This window comes from Cygnus atratus, chromosome 11 (genome assembly GCF_013377495.2).
Source record: "Cygnus atratus isolate AKBS03 ecotype Queensland, Australia chromosome 11, CAtr_DNAZoo_HiC_assembly, whole genome shotgun sequence".
Classification (NCBI taxonomy): domain Eukaryota; kingdom Metazoa; phylum Chordata; class Aves; order Anseriformes; family Anatidae; genus Cygnus; species Cygnus atratus.
Window position 1 is genome coordinate 757978 of NC_066372.1, and position 19764 is coordinate 777741.

A 19764-nucleotide genomic window follows, 5' to 3' on the forward strand; every position below is an offset into this window, starting at 1 on the left:
GCGAGACTCGGCCGGGCCGGCGCGGCGAGGCCGAGGCGCTCCGGGCCCTGCTCGAAGGAGCCGCAGCGGGGCCGCGGCCCGGCCGCGAAATGGCGGAGAGCGACAGGGCGGAGGGCGCGGCTGCCGCGCCGCTGCGGGGGGCCGAGGAGGCCGCTGCCGCCAGCCAGCCGCCGCTTCAGCAGCAGCAACAACAGCAGCAGCCGCTACCACCACCACCACCACCACAACAGCCGCAGCAGCCGCCGCGGGCTGAGGAGGCGGCGGCGACAGCAACCGAGAGCGGCGGGGGCAGCGCAAATGGCGTCAAAATGTGTGTGGCGGGGGGCGGCGGGCCCGCCCGGGCCGCGGCGGGAGGGACGCGGGGAGGCAGGGAGGGATGGAGGCAGGCGGCCGGCCCTCTCCTCCCCACGCCCTGGCCCGGCTCCTCCCCCGCCGCGGGCCCGCGCCGCTCCGGTGCCCCGTTACCTGAGGGGGGCCGGAGGGGGTCGGGGGAAGGCGCAAGGCTCGCGGCGGGCTCGCAATGCCGGGGGGCCGGGCGGCTGCGCCCCTGTGAGAGGCCGCCGAACAGCGTTGCCGTTGGGTGAGGGGCAGGAGGCTGCGCTCGGCTCGGGTGGTTTGAGCCGCCGGGTTGCTGTAACGGGCTCTGGTTTGGCGGGGGTCGGGGGATCCGCGTCTGCAAGAGTTGTGGGTCGGTTCTGGTCTTGTTCACGTTTCCATGTCCTACCGTAGTATGTTTTGTTAGCCTTTGAGCTGGTCTTTGTGTATGTGAGAATGGTAAGAGAGCCCTACAGTGGTTTACTTCACAAAACAAGCAAACAAACCCACAAACTTTTCCAGTAAAATTATCGTATATGCAATATGTAAGCTATGCCTTAAATAGTAGGTCTAAAAGGAGCGTAGTGTAAGGCAGCCAGAGGCGGTAGGTCTCCAGAAAAATAAACCAAACGGCCTGTTATGGGTTCTCTTCTTCTTGATGTTAGGCTTCAAGGTTCATACCTCTTTAGATGAGCTACATTTTAGCCTGGTATCATTGAAATTTCAGCACTTCTTAATGTCATTCACATCTTAGAGGGAGAGTACATTTTTTAGAAGGCTTTCTACCGGAATACATCAAGGCTGTTGAGAGGTCTGTGAACTTCTAATGTGTTGTATGCAGCCCAGGTTTGATACTGTTGTGCTTAAAAATAGATGTGGGATCAGGCATAATATCAAAATGGAGAATAAAGGAGTAACTTCATGCCTTTATTTGACTCCCAGGGAAATTCATATAGTTTACAAGTTATAAGCTTCACATTGCTGTAACAGAGTATTTTGTATCTGTTTTCTTTTCTTTCCTCTGAACCTGGCCCTCAGCATCCAAACTACACAAATTATTGAATATTGGCTGAAAGACTGTGACCTTTTTGCATCTTTTGAGGCATATAGTAATTTATTGTCTTTTGGAGTTGCTACTCATAAAATAACAAAGTAGTTTTTCCTGTATTACTCCTGTCAGCAATTTTTCTTCTTTTCCCTCCAAAAGTAATTGCCAGCAAATGAAAAATCCTGTTATTCTGCAAGATAGAAGTTGTTAGCTTCAAGTTTGAAAATAAGGCAGAGTTCTTGGTAACAGAGTTTCAAATCTTACTCTGCATACAGTTTCTGGTCTTTTCTGAAAGAAACGTAAAAAGGAATAATCTATCATTGTGGAGGTGCTACTTAAAAGAGTATTTCAGTAACCAGCTTTGCTTAGCACTCAAATTAAATTTGAAAGGAATCCTGGTTTCAGCTTGTATACCTCCCTAAATTTATTGTATTGATCAGAGGAGCTGATGAGTGCGACAAACCTGAACTGATATATGTGCTTTAGAATCTCACGTTCAATTGTGGACTCTGCATTTCAGTCTCTACTGAGCTTGTTATCCATATGGATGTACAGATGCACATGAGCAGAGGAATAAAAGTTGTCTTTTCTTTCCAAAAGTTTTTGGAATTTTGAAGCTGTGATTTTTCAAAAGGTACTTCATCTTTTTATTCAGTGGAGGAATACTTTATTCTGAGAAACTAATGTAGACATCTCTTTTCAACCCTAGAAATCTGCTAGTGATTTCACAGGCAAATATTAATTAAAGGTATAAAGTGATTAATTCGTACAAAAGGCGAGTAGAAACTACTGTTGTTTTTCCCTTGAGAAAATGAGAATTTATAGTTTCTGAGGCTGTCTTTTCTGTGTTCTGTGCATGACTAAAGTCACATTTCTTTGAATGTATTTTTTGATTGAAGGTACTTTTCCTGAGAGGGCTATGTCTGCAAAAGAATCTTTGCCTCCAGATTGTTCACTGGCCCATTGATTTTGGCAGATGAGTTTTGTGAGAAGGATCAATTTTTATTTTTTTAACTAATTCTCTGTTTTCAGGAGGCTGGCTTTTGTTCCCAGATTAAGTGAAGTGTCTTCTTGTTTCTCGGATTTAAGAGTTTATGCAAGACTTGTGACCTCTCTGCTCTCTACTGGTTTGTACAGCCAGGTGTTGTAGAACCTGTGGGTTCTGTGTTTGGAGGCCTGGCTCTTCCTGTGCGCTACACTGAGCATGTAGGGGCTGTTTCATAATCCTTTAAGCAGGAAAGAGCTTAAAAGGCTAAAGAGAATCCGTTGGTCTAATCCTAAAACCTAAAGAAGAACTCAGATTTTGATAAGAGTATCACTGGGAGAAGTTTTGTGTTTGCAAATGGAACTGGATTGGAAAAAAACAGATCTGACTGGAAAACTGAAACATTACTCTTGCCCTCCTAACGGTCCCTCCCCCTGGCTTCTGCCAGTTCCCTGCCTTGTTCCACCCATTTCACATCATTACACAGCCACACAAGAATTATATTGCCACAGCAGACAGGACGGTATGGGGGAGTAATGATACAGAGGAAACTGGAGAATGCTTGATCTAGATAACGTGTTGTTGACTGAATGTTTTAAATTGTAGGAATATTTAACCTGAGTAATGTCCATGCATTTCTCAGTTGCTAATTCTCTTTTAATCCACTTGTAAACACAAGGACTGTGAAATTCATATCATATGAGTACTTCAAAATTTGGGAAAAAGTCATGGGAGAAAAATGTTTGTGTTTGAAGCTATTCCTCCCTGAAAAGTGCCCAAGCTTGAGTAGATAATACGTTTAACTTCCTGAAAGGCTATTTGCACATGCTCTGAGTGCAAGGCTGTCACTTACTGGTTTGTTAAAAACTATGCAAAGAGAGCTGAAAATAATAATTTCAATAAATCGAAATTTTCAATCTTGCCATATTACTATGGTAAAACTGAAGTGCTTGTTTTGGCAAATTTTACACCAGAAACCACCTGCACTGTCAAAATTAGATTAAAAACTAAACCTTCTGGAAAGTGGGACAAATTGAAAGGACAGTGATGTTACTTAGAGGGGATACACAGTCAATCTCTTTGACAGTCTTCTGTGAGACGCTTCCATATCGTTGTTCTAACTTGAGTGACCAGTGTTGGCTCTTTAATACAAAAAGTACTTTTATGCATGCTTTTAAGGTTCTTGTTAACTGCAGTGAGATTTGAACTAGGTGTTGCTCTGTATCTATATAGCAGCTGTTTAGTGGTTCATATTTGTGTGGCTTTGTTACTGGAGTCTTTCAGTTCAGTGGTTCTACTTTTTAAGTAACAATTCAGGCACTTTGATCCTCTATTGGCATTCTAAGTCTCCTTGTAATATTAACGCTTTGAAGAGTGCTGTAGAGGTTTGGCTTTTGGTTTGGATTTTTTTTTTCTAATTCTGTTCAAAGTGTATAGTTTTTACCAAAGCTGAGAAATGTGCTGCATTAAAGGAGAGGAAGTGAGTTGTGCTGCATTCTTCATCTAAAAATATTTTTAAAAGGAAAGCAGCTGTTGTTGCTAGATTTTTGAAAGACTAAGGACCAGAAGTCTTTATTGTTGTTTTTAATGGATAATTCCTGGTGAATTAATTGGTCTTAGATGCAGAGCATGTCGTAATAGACCTATTTCTTATGCATTTATCATGTTTCAAAGTATACTGGTGTTGAGCAGTGAAAATGAAAAGAGCGTTTGTTCTAAATTTAATTTTAATTTCTGTCTAAAAGCAGTCTGGCACAATTTGTGAATAAAAATGATTTGTACTGAATAAAAGGTCATTTGCCTATTAAGAGTTGATTTTATATATTTATTAATACATTGAATGAAGTATACCAAGCTGTTCCAAAAATTAGACCATTTCGACTCTGACTTCTGTGGTGAATAGCGTGCAACTTTGCCAAGTTTGATTTGAAAATTATTGAAGTACTAAAGTACAGATGCTGTAGGTTATTTTTCAGCTGAGTCGTGTCCTGAGAGTAGTAGTAGTTTCATAGCACCATGTTCCTGAATCTTGACAGACATAATGGAAATGGAATATACCTGAAGTAGCAAGATGTGTTGTCTGTACTTATAATAGTGAATAAATCTCTTGTAATGTTGATTTTTGTTCTAGGTAAAGCAATGTATTTTGAAATTAAACCGGTAAAATTAATTTATTTTTCCTAATTTGAAAAGTGGGATTTGACATCTTCGGAGGTCTGTTAGTGTAGGAGCTATAGACCTACATATGTAGCTGATATAGTAGTCTTATAATCCAAAGTAAGACCCATTTATTTATTTGGAATGTAGGGAGAATGATGAGACAGCAAAAGAAGAGAAAGCACCAGTGAAAGAGAAGTTTGCTGCAAAACCAAAGGCAATCCCTTCTCTTGGAAACAAGAATAGATTCCACCCCTATGCAAAGGAGAAGAATGCGGGCAGTGGAGAGAAGAAGGCTGTTAATCGTAATCGAGTTTTCATTAGCAACATCCCATATGACATGAAATGGCAGGCTATTAAAGATCTTATGAGAGAGAAAGGTAATTTATTCCTTATAATGCACTTCCTATAAAAAGGGGTAAAATATAATGTATATGTCCTTTGAGCCACACAGATTTGATTTGACTTTCTTTATTAATTTTTTTTATTTTTTGGCCTTTACTTGGTACATCTATCTTCCTTCCCCCTCTTTCATCTGAGACAATTGCATTGCAGAGTAGGATTGGTAAACGAAGTGTTCATTATCTTCTGCCATTGTAGTGTGACAGCAGAGAGTATATGCATGACCTCATGACTTCTTCAAGAGATTGTGTTTTCGTCTAGTTGTAGTCTTTGTAGATTTTTTTTAAAGGGCTATTGTATTTAAGCAACACATTTAGTGTGTTAACATACGAATATGAAAGGACGTCTTTCAAAAGTTGTTTTGTATTTCTTTGGTGGAATCTGGCTGTGGAATTAACTTTGTCTGCATTGTCATTACTGCCATGATTGCTTGTCTGGAGACTTATATTAAAAGCTTGTTACTATTGTTGCGGTTCTGATAGAGAAATGTTAATACCCCAAACTTCTTATTTTAAGTTTTGGGGAAAAGAACGCTAATGTATGACTTCTGTAAAAAGCTAGTTCTGTGTTTTTTTTCTTGAAAAAATAGATTCTTCAAAAGTAATGCAAAGCACACTTGGCTTTTAGGCTGTGAAAAATGCCAGTCCCCCAGTTCTGTAACTGCTGGTGTATCTGTTGTAAGGTGACATGATTATTTGATTGGTTTATTTACTGAAACTTCCAACTTTAGAAAGTGAGTGGCTTGCTGTGAAATATTTGATGTGTAAATTTGGTTATTATTGAAGGCAAACTTATGATTGAAGACATTCAGGTAGAAAGTCACCTTAAAACAGGTGTTGTGAGTAGGATGATAAATGTAACACTTTTCAGTGAATGTTGACGTTTCATTTGTTAGGTTAAGGGACTGTGTATATCTGAATTTGTTCACCAACTATATCATACTGGCCAAAATATGATCTGTAGTATGAATTAGGTTAAATATAGTTGTTTGTTTTTAGATTTTGAGAATGTGGCTGTTGCATATTTCTGAAAATTAGCTAAATTATATAGCCATTGACAGGAGGTATGTTGGTCTGGTTTTGATTGTTGGTGAATAATAGGTGCTTCTCTGTAGAGTTGTGCACAGGGGCACAGAAAAGAAAGATACTGGTGTTTAAATGCATTGTCTCTTGGTATTTTCCCTTTGTATGTCTTATGTAGTTGGTGAGGTTACATACGTGGAGCTGTTTAAGGATGCTGAAGGAAAATCAAGGGTAAGTGCCGTGGGCAACAATCTGCTAGAGGTTTAAAAGTTCCTCAGCAGTTTTATTTTTGTATAATACCTGTACCAGTTATTGGAAAGTAAGTTTCATTTCCACACTGATTTTCATTAAGATAGCTTTGAGGTTTCTGTATTAGAAATAGTCTGACACTTTCATGCAGCTCAAGCTAGCTGGCTGTAAAGGACAAAATACTTCGTAAATTTCAACCAGTGGCATTCACTTAATTCTTCTTTTAGCCAACATCTTTGTTTTGGTACGAATCTGTTTTATATAAAGGACGTTCAATAAATCATTGATTTTATTTAAATTTTGTTAGTGTAGTATTCTCTTCTTGGGGACATGAAGTATAAAATGTTAGCTAAGAATATACTGTTTGAAGTGCCTGATTTGACAGCTTTACATGGTTGGTACTCTAAACACTGGATTAATGTATTTGCTTTTTTTAAAACTAAATGGATGGAGATGGTTGGTAGCCAAAACAGTGTCAGCAGTGAGGCATTAAGAGTGAAGATTGTTAAAGCTCCTTTGTCTTCTTAAAAATAGTCAAAAGTTTGGCCAATAGTAGCTCCGAACCTGCAGTGAGAACTTGAGAAATGCAGGTTTGAGTCTTAACTGAAGTTGTAACAGTAGTTGTAAATGATTTTCTTCAGCGCTTGCTAAAACTAAAACATGCTTTCAGCTTTCATTCACTTAGATCAATCCTAAACTCTTTGTTTTATTAGAAGGATTCTGGTGCAGTCAAAAAGGTTATTTTCTTACACAGTAATCTCTCAAATATGCTAGTAATACTGAAGAAGTATGCAGACTCCTTGTTCATTGCACTGGTATATTTGATGTATGTGGATTTGAATTCTCTAGTTGGCAGGCAGCTTTTAATGACATGATGAGTGTCTTGATTGGTTTTTGGTTATGTTTTTGTTTTTTTTTTCCTTCTGCCCCTTCCCTTCCTTCCCCCCAGCTTTCCTTACATGGATCTGTGTGGCATTTTTCTGTAGTCCAATTCTGGTTTGGCTCAAAGAGAACAAAATATAATATAATGCATTTTGAATGGTATGTATGTTAAGAAAGTAGGAGAAATTCAGCTTGGCTACTAGTAAAAAGCATGTATTATGAATTTTGAAGCTGAAAATAACTTGATGAATAGTTATTTAACAGTGAGCTTGGATCTTTAACTGGACTCTTAAATACTCTAGCATATGTGTTGACTGACTTTTTTTTCCTCTCTTTACATATGATTACAAATCATCGTGGATGTAGGGTTGTGGGTAAGTTTCTTTTTCTGTGTGTAGAAACACACTACTATCCAAACGTTCTGTTAAGTTTAATGTTTTAAACTTTATTTTAACACTCCAAATGTTTTTGTTCCCTCTAAGTGTGGTTGAATTCAAAGATGAAGAATTTGTTAAGAAAGCATTAGAAACTATGAACAAGTACGATCTTAATGGAAGACCCCTGAATATTAAAGAGGTATGATTATTGCTGTTTTTAAAATAAATTGTGAAGATAATGTAACTACTGAAATGACGGGTACCATGTTTTAAGTGTCTAGCTGTGTAATTTTTATTTTTTTTAACATTTTCTTAACGGGCTAAAGTGCCTGCTGGCTTCCAGAAGGTCTTGATACTACGCCAAGTGAACTGACGAAAATATGTCCTAAAGCCAAAATAACCTAATACTATTTTTCTTTTACACAACCTTTTAACTTCTTTAACTTCGTATTCTTACCTGTGTCATCTGCTGCTGTTGAAATTCATGTTCCTTACCTGCCTCAAAATATGAGTTTGAGCAGAACAAGCTGAGTATCAGACTACTACATATGTGCAAGGATGGGGTTGGAAGCAGAGAACTTGTACTGATTTGGAAAGTGAAATTAATGTCAATGTTTCTATTGTAGTGTTGTAGCATATAATAGTGTCTGATACAGTTCTTTATGTCCTGTTATAGCTTTAATAATGGTTATTAACATATCAAAAAAAACTATTTAAATTAAATCAGTTCTTGGAAGAAGGTACTAGACTGACAGTCCTTTAGATTGAAATCTTTTCTACTTGTCCATAGGCTAGGTACAGCATGTGAAGTGGCAGTGCACGCTTCTTCAACAAGTGCTTTGCCAATATGCCTCAACCCTCATCTGAAAGGACCCACCTCTAGAGGTGAGGGAATTAGGTCTCCATGCTAATTCGGTTCTTGATCCCTCTGACATGGACAAGGATATTAGTTGATAATTTTGACGGGTTTATGTAGAATTTCAAACAGTACTTATTTATTACCAGTCCTGATATTGATGATTAAGTTGGCTTTATTTTTGCACGTGTTGCAGGATCCTGAAGGTGAACATGCCCGCAGGGCATTGCAGCGTGTAGGAGGACAGTTTCCAGGAGGACAAGGACCTGATATGGCACCTGGATTAATGAATTTACCACCTTCTATTGTCAACAATCCAAACATTCCTCCTGAGGTTATCAGTAACTTGCAGGCAGGCAGGCTTGGGTCCACTATTTTTGTTGCTAATGTAAGTTTTAAAATGTATTTTAAAGCTATAATACTTGATCTTTGTAAAATACCTGCATAATCCAGTTTTAATATTAAGAGGAAATGTGAAATGTTAATTCACAATTAGGATATTCAACTAAAAATGCAAGACATGTATCCAGATTTTGGACGTGAAAAATGTATTGCACTCTTAAAGCTCTCTTGCAGTTTTAATTATTGTACAATCAAATTTGAAAAAGAAGTCTTTTCCATTTTTCACTATATTTACAACTGCATTTCTTCTATTTTTAATTCAATATACTTTTTTCTTGCTAGTTACTTTATACTAACTTAAACTCTTATGTTTGGTTGTACTTCATCAGTTCTTTATTTGCACGAATTTAAGAAACAGGCATGGGAGTACAGCTGGTTTACAAGAACCCATCCATTTCTCAGCATTAGTATGTTAATTAGAAAATTACAATAGATATAAGTGCTATAACTTGTTGCTTTTAGTAACATTTATGTTAGATTTGGTTGCAGCCTGTATATGTTACAAAATTCTGTCTGTTTACATGTATAAAGCATTTTGTGAATTAAAGTTTTACTGCAGTGTAGACAATCTTTGAAAATTAATGGCAGAACAGAAATGTGCAGTGAAATCACTTATATTTATCTGTGCAAGCTTGACTTTAAAGTTGGCTGGAAGAAACTAAAGGAAGTATTCAGCATTGCTGGAACTGTAAAGCGTGCAGACATCAAAGAAGATAAAGATGGCAAGAGTCGAGGAATGGGAACAGTTACTTTTGAACAAGCAATTGAAGCTGTTCAAGCAATATGTATCCTTGGCTTTGGAAAAAAGGAAAAAATGGTCAAATATGGCTTAGTCATTTTTAATGGCTCTTTACAGTATAGTTTTGCAAATGGTGCTTGTTTGCTTTGTAGCTAGATAAGGGACTAGATTGTTTTATTTTTTTTAATAGTGACTGAATTTACTGCTAGGGTGTAAAAAGCTGTTCTTGATGAGGTTGAACAGACTTAAAATACACAGGGAAAGTGACACCCGTGAAGACAACTTTTATATTCCTAACAATTTATATAGTCTCTTTCTGACCTTTGAAACAGCATTCTAAATGTTAATTAAGGAAAGTTAAGACTCCTAAAAGTGGTACAAACATTAGGTAAGTTTTTACAGTGATTCTTTTGAAATAGTTAAATTGTCTTCTGTAGTTAGAGTCCTTGAATCGCATTTCTTCAGCTATGTTCAATGGACAATTCCTGTTCGACAGACCCATGCATGTAAAAATGGTAAGTTGCTTATATTTCTTTCTACCTTATGTATCTCTGCCAAAACATTGAAGGGATCATAGCATAGCATCCTTGTTTTTTATCAGGATGACAAATCAGTCCCTCATGAAGATTTCCGTGTTGCAGACAGCAAAGGTCCACAATTACCTCGTGAGTACACGCACTTCATTTTTAACTCTTTGCACTTAATAAATGTTGATAGTGTCTTGGAACAGTTTTGTAGTACTTTTGCTTACTATGGTCTCTTTATGATGCAGAGAGTCTTATGATAATAGTTATTTTTTCTTTTTTTCCAAGGTGGCCTTGGTGGCATTGGTATGGGACTTGGACCAGGCGGACAGCCCATCAGTGCAACACAGTTGAACATGGGTGGTGGAATGGGGAACATGGGTCCAGGAGGTAAAGTCATATTCTTAATTTTTAACTTACAGAGCTTAAGTTTATAATTTTCATTTCTGTGTTTGGAAGAATGCTCTTGTCAAAGTAAGCCTTGCATTGTGTGTTTTTGAGACACTGTCTTTGCATTTTTGAAATATATTAGGATCTTACCTGTCTTCTAAATGGTGTTTGGTCTTTTTGGTTTAAAGGTATGGGAATAGATGGTCCTGGTTTTGGCGGAATGAATAGAATGGGAGGCGGTACGTGCAGTCAAATTCTTTGTCTTATGTGTTTTTTTAATATTGGATAGGAAAAAAAACATTCTTCTTTATTTTACAGGGCTTCCTGGATTTCGTGGAATGGAAGGAATGGCTAATATGGGGGGATTTGGAGTCAACCGAATGGGAGGTAGGTGAATACTTACTAGTTTGCTAGTACTAGTTTGCTAGTCTGTGAGCCTTATTAAAAGTCCTCTTTACATAAGGGTGGGTAATGTAAATGTGTTCAGAAGAAATATGTGACGTGCATGGAAGCATAGGAGCTGGAAGGAGAGGTGCCTCTGACTTGTGGATTAAACTTACTTCTGTTTAAACAAGCAGCTGTGAAACAAATATTGTATGAACATCAACTTAGTCGAATATGACAGAATATTTCTGTTTTGTGCATTATTCTCTACAGAAATGTTCCGTGGTGGAATGGGAGGAAACATGGATAGAGATTTTGGTCGTAGTGAGATGCAGTTGAACCGTGGTTTTGGAGATTCTTTTGGAAGAATGGGTATGGTAACTGTTAAATTTCCTGGGGCAAAGTGCAACATAGTATTGGAAGAGTTTTACTAGGAGAAAAACCAAGAAGAGGTGTGGTTTCATTTGGCCATCTTCCTCTGTCCCTTCTCCACCAGCTGTTATTGTAAAGATGTTTGTTTATTTAAGGGTGTTCATATGTGTTTGTTATGGCTGTCTCTGAAGATGGAGGTTAAGATGTTTTTTTTTCATCTGTAGAATACAAGCAAAATACAAGTACAGTGGTTTTGAGGAAAGTATTTTCCTTCATACTGTTAACTTATCCAAAGGACGTAATACCTGGCAATTAAAACATATGGTTTTGGCAATCCTGAACAAGATGTCTATGTACTGCCTTTGTAACTTCCTGGAGTCTGCTTTTGCAAAGACATGCTGGAAAGTTGTTCTTACTGCAAATCAGACGGCATTGGATAGGAATGATGAATTTTGGTTCCCTCAGTTTTCTTCCTGCCTTTTCTCATGCTGCTTAGAATAGGATTTACTGTCCTCTTCTGAAATTGAGCAAGGTTTGTTTTGTTTATAAATGGTGTTGTCTTGACTGAGTTCATTTTTGCTAATTTTGCCCTCCCTCAAATGAGATACTCTTCTGTCTGGATAGAAGTTGAGAGCCTGGAAGTGCTTAACAACAGAGCTTTCTGTGGCTTTGTTACTATATTCTTACCTGGATGAATACACTATGGAAGACAGGCTTTCTGCTTTTTTCCTGTTCCCCCCACCCCCACGAATCCCCTACTGTGAAAGCGAAAGGGTGTTAAGAGCATAAGGCTCATTTAGTCTAGGAAAAAATTAATTTTCCCTCTTTGGAAGAAAAAATTCTCCCTCTTTGGTGGGTGTTTAATTTGGGCAAGTCACAACAAAGGGTAACTGTTACGTGCTGCTCTTCAAGCACTGATAATTGTGTAGCAGTAGTAGATATTTAGTAAGGATGCCAGTTAAGTTTGTCATAAGGTCTTGTAATTTGTCTTAAAAATCAGGTGTTACGCTTTCAGTATGTGTACTTCAGCATAGGATAAATGTCTGTTTCTTGAGTGAAAATCCAGAGGTGCTTCAGTTATAAATGTTCATACAAGCAACAGACTTCTGAGTCTTCTGGTAACATGTGCTGGTCTTGAAATAAGTGAGTATAGCCACTGTGAGAAACTGCTGCGGGTATTGGTCATTGAGTAGATCTCAGCAAGCTTCAACTTGCAACCTGTTAGCAATCTTACTGTTAAAATGCTGTTCTGGTTTGAGATAATACTCTCCTGGAGCCATGCACCTTTAAAATTTGGGAACTGCAGAAAACCAAGATGAGTTTTAAGTAGCAGAAGCAAATAGTATTGTTTTATTATAGTTAAATACCATGTTTAGTCAGGGAATTCACTAGTGTACTCTTATTACAATATTTAGGTTAATAATATATTAAAAGGAAATGCTGTGAGTGCATTTGGCTTCCATACCACACCAGTTTCAATGAGGGCAACATAAGACAGTCTTTGATTGGACTATGGCATCAATTAGTGAAAATGAGGATGTTTGATTTGCAGTGATTTAAATAGCTAAAATTTTAAAGTATCCAAAAAATCAAAGGTTGCGTCACAGTCTATCTCCAAACTTACCATTTTTCATTGATGCAAATCCAGTAGGGAAAAATGTACAGGGAGAGGGTGTTTTGAAGGTCAGAAACAGCTGAATACATGCTTACTATGATTATTTCAGTTTTGGTTTTGTTTGTTTTAAAGTGCTTCTTAGGCTGCTAGGGAGACTTTTCCTTTTAAAAGAGAGGGAGTATAACTGGGATACATTCATAATCTCTTAAAGGTTTCTAGTTTGGAGAAAGTAGGATTTTTTTTCCTCACAATTCTTTTTAAGGTTTTGGCTTTTCATCTTTGGCCTAATGAATAAGTATTAAGAGCTTCATCACATGCGATCTATTGGCTGAAGTACTGTGAGTAATCCTGCTGGTGTTGAACAACCATAGGCTCTTGAATGGGCCAGTCCATGTTTTTTGAGGTCTTGGTATGGCTCTGACCGCATGTTGTCTGAGAGGAGAGAAATATTTCTCTCAAGAGACTGGCAGGGAACAACTATTGCTGTTTGTAATGGTACGGAGAAAATAAAGTTGATGGAAGACTGCTTGTCTGGAAAGTATCATCAGTGACCCTTTTTAGATACTGAAACAATAGTGTCTAGCCAAAATGAGCCAGTTGTGTCTAGCCAAAATGAGCCAGTTGTGTCTAGCCAAAATGAGCCAGTTGTGTCTAGCCAAAATGAGCCAGTTGTGTCTAGCCAAAATGAGCCAGTTGTGTCTAGCCAAAATGAGCCAGTTGTGTCTAGCCAAAATGAGCCAGTTGTGTCTAGCCAAAATGAGCCAGTTGTGTCTAGCCAAAATGAGCCAGTTGTGTCTAGCCAAAATGAGCCAGTTGTGTCTAGCCAAAATGAGCCAGTTGTGTCTAGCCAAAATGAGCCAGTTGTGTCTAGCCAAAATGAGCCAGTTGTGTCTAGCCAAAATGAGCCAGTTGTGTCTAGCCAAAATGAGCCAGTTGTGTCTAGCCAAAATGAGCCAGTTGTGTCTAGCCAAAATGAGCCAGTTGTGTCTAGCCAAAATGAGCCAGTTGTGTCTAGCCAAAATGAGCCAGTTGTGTCTAGCCAAAATGAGCCAGTTGTGTCTAGCCAAAATGAGCCAGTTGTGTCTAGCCAAAATGAGCCAGTTGTGTCTAGCCAAAATGAGCCAGTTGTGTCTAGCCAAAATGAGCCAGTTGTGTCTAGCCAAAATGAGCCAGTTGTGTCTAGCCAAAATGAGCCAGTTGTGTCTAGCCAAAATGAGCCAGTTGTGTCTAGCCAAAATGAGCCAGTTGTGTCTAGCCAAAATGAGCCAGTTGTGTCCAGCCAAAATGAGCCAGTTGTGTCCAGCCAAAATGAGCCAGTTGTGTCCAGCCAAAATGAGCCAGTTGTGTCCAGCCAAAATGAGCCAGTTGTGTCCAGCCAAAATGAGCCAGTTGTGTCCAGCCAAAATGAGCCAGTTGTGTCCAGCCAAAATGAGCCAGTTGTGTCCAGCCAAAATGAGCCAGTTGTGTCCAGCCAAAATGAGCCAGTTGTGTCCAGCCAAAATGAGCCAGTTGTGTCCAGCCAAAATGAGCCAGTTGTGTCCAGCCAAAATGAGCCAGTTGTGTCCAGCCAAAATGAGCCAGTTGTGTCCAGCCAAAATGAGCCAGTTGTGTCCAGCCAAAATGAGCCAGTTGTGTCCAGCCAAAATGAGCCAGTTGTGTCCAGCCAAAATGAGCCAGTTGTGTCCAGCCAAAATGAGCCAGTTGTAAGTAAACTTAATAAGTGTTAAACTTTAAATTAAACTTAATAAGCATAAGTAAAAACTGAGATGTTTCTTTTAGGTATGAATATCAAGCAAGAGAAATGTAGTAACTGACATCTCCAGAATTACCTGCAAAATCCTGCTTCCTTGTATACAGGTTAACAACTGAGATATTATGCTGCCTATATCCTGAAATATTGCCCAGTATTGTAGGAAGCTGTCTTTTGTCAGTCCATTGCTTTTATTTTACCTTTTCTGTCTTCAGAGTGCTCTTTTTGTAGATAGTAGGTTTATTGGAATGGATTTGAGCTGGTTCTCTGGAACAATTGGAAGTGCTTGTTACGGAATCCGCAGAGCCCCTTGCTCTGGTCAGCATTGACAAGAATGCAGTTCTTGAGTTCCTGCAATTCTGGAAGCTCCCTTGGGATTACTTTCCTGAAATGTATTGCTTCAGGGAAAACTCTGGTTTTATTTATTTGTTCTATTAAACCCTACTCTCTAGAATCAGTTTCTGACACTATTCTGGAGCTTTCATGGTTCTGTCAGGTACCCTTTAGTATTGCTTCCCTTTCTCTCTCCCCTTTTTTCTGCCAAATTCTATCAGTTCTCTGATATGAGATATGGCTCCTTCAGTTTCAGATGTTTGTGCTGCTGACAGGTTGTCAGGGGAAAACTGTAGCTAGAAATCAGAGTAGCTTATATCTTGTAACAGAGGAGGAGGAGCTAAAGTTACTTGCAGGGTATTTCCTACCTAGTTTGCATAATAAAGGCACGGGTTGAAGTGTTCTGTAGCAAAAGAATTGCCAGGTAACACTGAGATCAGTGCACTTTAACATTGTGTGCTTTGCTGTTGTCACTAACCAGCAGTTTCGGTGTATGTCACTATATTATTTTTTTTCTGTTTAGGTGGTGCAATGATTGGTGTTTTTGCAGGAGGAATGGGAGCGCCTAGAATGGGCCCAGTAGGATCTGGAATGAGTAGGTTAACTTGTTTCAATAGAATGTAAATGTGTAGGCAATGTAATGAAGTGGTGTCCGTACAATTGTTTCAGAGGATTTGCTGTGCAGCGTTTTGTCAGCGTAGGAAGAAGTAGAATTCCGTTGCATGGGACTCCCAGTCTAATAGTTTTTAAGGTTGTTTTGTTGAGCTAAAAATTCAGAGGAAAACTTGCTAATGCAGTCTTCCCTTTGATCATATCGTTTTGAAATGGTTTGAACTTTTGGTTTGGAGGGAGAAGTGATTCAAGTAAACTTGCGTTCCAGAAAAAAGATAAATAGGCAGAGATAGTTACTTATGTGAACTTGAAGCTGAACTTAGATATTTCAGTAATCTCTCTTAATTGAAATAAAAAAATCAGTCTTGAATTTCAGATTATCACTCAGTTGAATTTTGTGCAAAGCTCAAACACTGAATTTGTATTATGGAAAATGTCTCAGTTCCTTAAGCTAGAGCAGATGAGAAAGTAAAATCTTGCTAGGGACAATCTTGCGAGGCATAAGGCTTAGAGGAAGTCTGTCATGGATGATCTTGATAGTCTTGTCTTACATTGTTAATTATGAATCCAGAAAAATTATAATAGAGTATAGGATATCTGAATGCCATTGATCTTGGTTCATTATGTAATGTACGTTAATATATTCCATTGCATGTATTGGGGAAGGTCCATGCTCTGCACAGAACTTGCAGGAACGGATGTTCTTTCCAAAATAGGCTTTCTCTGTAAGACTGTCATTAAATTTGGTATGGCTGCATTTAGTAAAGCCAAATGGTTTTGCTTCCTGCATTCGTGGTTGTGTATATGGTCCAATTACCTGTATCTTAATATTTCCACAGTCATTTATTTAATCTCTTTTTGGTGCAGGGTATCATATTCTTATTAATTAAACTAGATGGTCTTTAAATCTTAACTCTTTTACTTGTGGTGCTGAACATTTTATGTTAGGTGATGTGAATAACAGCTTCATGCAATTTGCTTTTTACTTCTATACAATAACTGATACTTTGTTTCTTCTAATGCTCTGACTTTAAATGTTAGCCATGTTACTAGATGAATCACTGTGCATGTATGAATTATTTTTCCTGACACAAAAGAATTTAGACTTTTTTACAAGATACTTATTCATTTATTAATAAAAACAAACCAACAAACTTGTTATTCTCCTTTTTCTTTCTCTGTAGGTGGTGGAATGGGTGGTATGAACAATATGGCTGGAGGAATGGGAATGGGCATGGATCGGATGAGTTCTGGTTTTGATCGAATGGGACCAGCTATGGGTGGAGGCCCGGACAGGAACATGGATATAGATCGAGGATTTGTGCCCGGCCCAATGGGAAGTGGAATGAGAGAGAGACTAGGCTCTAAAGGCAATCAGATATTTGTGAGAAATGTAAGCATTTGAAACGCAGAAAAGACAAGCCTATTTTGTGTGCATATTTCACTACATGCTCTTTCTTTTTGTAATATTTTGCTATTAATAATTTTTTTTTTTTAATCGTAGCTCCCTTTTGATTTGACCTGGCAGAAACTGAAGGAGAAATTCAGTCAGTGTGGTATGTATGTGAATCTTACCTCTGCTTAGCTCCATTGAGTTTGCATTCTGTGTCTTGTTCTTTAGATAAGGGCAGTTTTATAAATAATTTTAGGTGTGACATAACACATGAGACTACGGTACAGTATGGACTGTGTTGGTTGAGAGTGCTCATCTCCTATAAACTTTAACCCATCTCATTAAAATTACCCTTTGAACTTTTTCTTTTTTGAGGTAGGTATTAGTTATCCTCTGGGATATAATGTAGCATTTATTTTGAGATAAATGCGTGCAGGGGTGTGGGCCTGTCCAGGTTTATACATTATTTCCAGTAATGGTGCCATATCAAATCAGAGTTAATAATTTGCCAATCCTGTACTGATTCACCTTTTGTCAAGAAATAAAGTCCCCCCCATTTTTTTAATGTAAGATACAGGATTTCTGTGAATATCCAGTAAGTACAAATCTCTAATTAAGAAAAGTTTTCTTTTTACAGAAGTGAATGAAAACTGATTCTTGTATGTAGAAACGTGATTTTTTTTAAACTCACAGAATGGAATAGGTGAATATAACAATGTAATATTTCAGAATGAAATAAAAGAATTATGGATGACTTCACTTACTTTGCAGAGACAGGAAGGAGAAATAACTTAAAACATCCTACTTTTATGTAAGACAGTCTTCATACAGCTATTTGCAGAGTGGATATAAATTAGAAGTTGCAGTTCAACTATGAAAATATTTCAGGTGTTCAAATGCATTTAGTGGTTACAGGAACTTAAGGTGTGCTTACATTCCAGGACTCAAAGCTTTTGTTGCTGAATTATAGACAGATCTAGCATACCATGTTTTCAGAGTGAAGTTCTCCCTTCTAGCATTTTCACGGCAATGTTGCTGCTGTTATAATTCTGGGAGCTGCTGGTGAATATCCTAGTTTTATGCTGGGATGCCATGCAGTTAAAGGACTGCATAAACCCTCTCTGCTTTTAAATACAAAACAAAACACCAAAACAAAGCCCTTCCCCATAATTCACATTCAGTATTAAACTTTAATCAAGTTTCCATAACTGCATAACAAGTTAGTCTGTAAAATCACCACCACCTTTGATCTTGCTTCAGATTTTTTTTTAGGGGTTATCCTATGTTTTTTTCCTTGCCGTCCACCTTTTCCCTTAATATGGACAGGTGTGAAATAAAGATTCTTGTGCAAATTCATTAAACACTTTTGTACTAAAATCTTTTAAAGTATTTAAGAGAAGTTTTTGAAGAAGTAAAACATCTTGTGCAGATACAATTGTAGTATCAAGTGATGTATGTTGGGAACATCCGTGCTTTTGTGAAGATATTGATATCCTGTTATCATCAACTTCTTAGTAATATACTTGCACTTACACTTGGGGATTGCATTGTTTTCTACAAACATATAGATAAACAGGATCTCTGTTTTTTAATTCTTAACTGCCTAGGCAACTTTCAGGGAGTTCAGATTTTTTTATACTCTCCAGCGACTATCAGATGTAGGGATTATGTCAAATTGTTTTTAAGAATGATAAGCACAAATATAAATGACAGGTTGAACCTGTGGAGACATGGTCTTTATATTTCCTTATGATACTGACATGAAAACAATTTATTTCAGTGAAAGGCCAGTCTTCTATTACATGCTACTTAACAATAAAAAGCCCTGTGTTTTAGGGGAGAATTTCTTGTTTCTGCTGGCACTTAAAGGCTTGCTACTCTGTGGCATCTACATAGAAATGTTCCCTCATGAGTTGAGTTTCCAACGAATTGGGTATTTGCTATTTGTTTTTTGCTCTGCAACTTTTTTTTTCAAAATTATATGATTGTTGTGATTAGTTGATAATGTGATTATTGTACTGCAGTGAACATGGTGGACTGGATTGAACTATCTTTCAGTTGGAGGATGACAATTAATCATACTTTTGGCAGTGTGGCTCCACCAGTGAAACACAAAACTTTTCTGTAGGCTTATAGGGCACTTTGTTTCAAATTTGATGTCCAGTTCAGGCATGCTTCATCTTATGGTAGTCTGAAGGATCGATTTGCAACAGTGGGACTTAGTGTGGATTCTTTGCTGCTGTTTTGACCTATCACCTTCCCTGAATAAGTGAATATACTATAAGTCTGATAGTTCTAATATTATATGTCCCCCTAGATTATATTTAGAACTGTTTTTTATCACTTCTGATTAGTTCTTTAAGTTTTTAGTGCACTGAAGGTGTAAAATAACTGCTGTTTAACTTGTTTATTCAGGTCATGTAATGTTTGCAGAAATAAAAATGGAGAATGGAAAATCAAAGGGCTGTGGAACAGTCAGATTTGACTCGCCAGAATCTGCTGAAAAGGCCTGTAGGATAATGAACGGCATAAAAATCAGTGGCAGAGAAATTGATGTACGCTTGGATCGCAATGCATAATTTAAAACTGTGTGTTCAGGAACATTCCTATGTCTGTTTAGCTTCTCTATCCTAGTAAGTCATTTTTAGTAACATTGTATGCTTACAAAAGCTGTAAAAAGGAACTTTTAAATCCCACCAGCCTTTAACAGTATAGTGTTTAATATACTGTGATACTTGTTAACTGAATCTTACGATGTTTGGTTTTTAAAGACAATTTGCCTGATTTTTGTTGTTTTTTTTGGAGGCACTGAGCACCTGCAGGTCCCGTTAAACTATGGGAACTTTGGATGCTCAGCGCCTTTGGAAAATTAGGCCAAGTGTCTCTAGTCATTCAGTTTAAATGAATGGTTATACTGTTTTTAATAAAATAAGCCATTTTCTCTGTTAAGATTGCAT

The 19764-nt window shown here is 38.0% G+C and overlaps 1 protein-coding gene across 2 annotated transcripts; it reads left to right on the forward strand.

Moving 5' to 3' along the window:
- Positions 1-19756, forward strand: MYEF2 (myelin expression factor 2). 2 transcript variants are annotated; one of them, XM_035553896.2, is made up of 17 exons: positions 1-310; positions 4656-4885; positions 6108-6160; positions 7427-7434; positions 7543-7636; positions 8490-8681; positions 9327-9480; positions 9900-9949; positions 10036-10099; positions 10247-10348; positions 10537-10587; positions 10667-10735; positions 11006-11104; positions 15326-15397; positions 16599-16807; positions 16919-16970; positions 19223-19756. In XM_035553896.2, the coding sequence occupies exons 1-17, from the start codon at positions 90-92 to the stop codon at positions 19384-19386; spliced, it is 1884 nt and encodes a 627-aa protein (XP_035409789.1). In that variant the 5' UTR covers positions 1-89; the 3' UTR covers positions 19387-19756. The 2 variants fall into 2 exon arrangements, with proteins under 2 accessions (XP_035409789.1, XP_035409791.1); XM_035553898.2 differs by lacking the exon at positions 15326-15397.
- The last annotated feature ends 8 nt before the right edge of the window (positions 19757-19764 follow it).

What these genes read in the sequence shown, in the direction of transcription:
- MYEF2 (XM_035553896.2), top strand. Translation starts at nt 90, where the DNA reads ATGGCGGAGAGCGACAGGGCGGAGGGCGCGGCTGCCGCGCCGCTGCGG. An exon ending in AGCGCAAATGGCGTCAAAAT is followed by an intron (nt 311 to 4,655) that starts GTGTGTGGCGGG and finishes TTTGGAATGTAG; the next exon opens with GGAGAATGATGAGACAGCAA. An exon ending in AATGAATAGAATGGGAGGCG is followed by an intron (nt 10,588 to 10,666) that starts GTACGTGCAGTC and finishes TTTATTTTACAG; the next exon opens with GGCTTCCTGGATTTCGTGGA.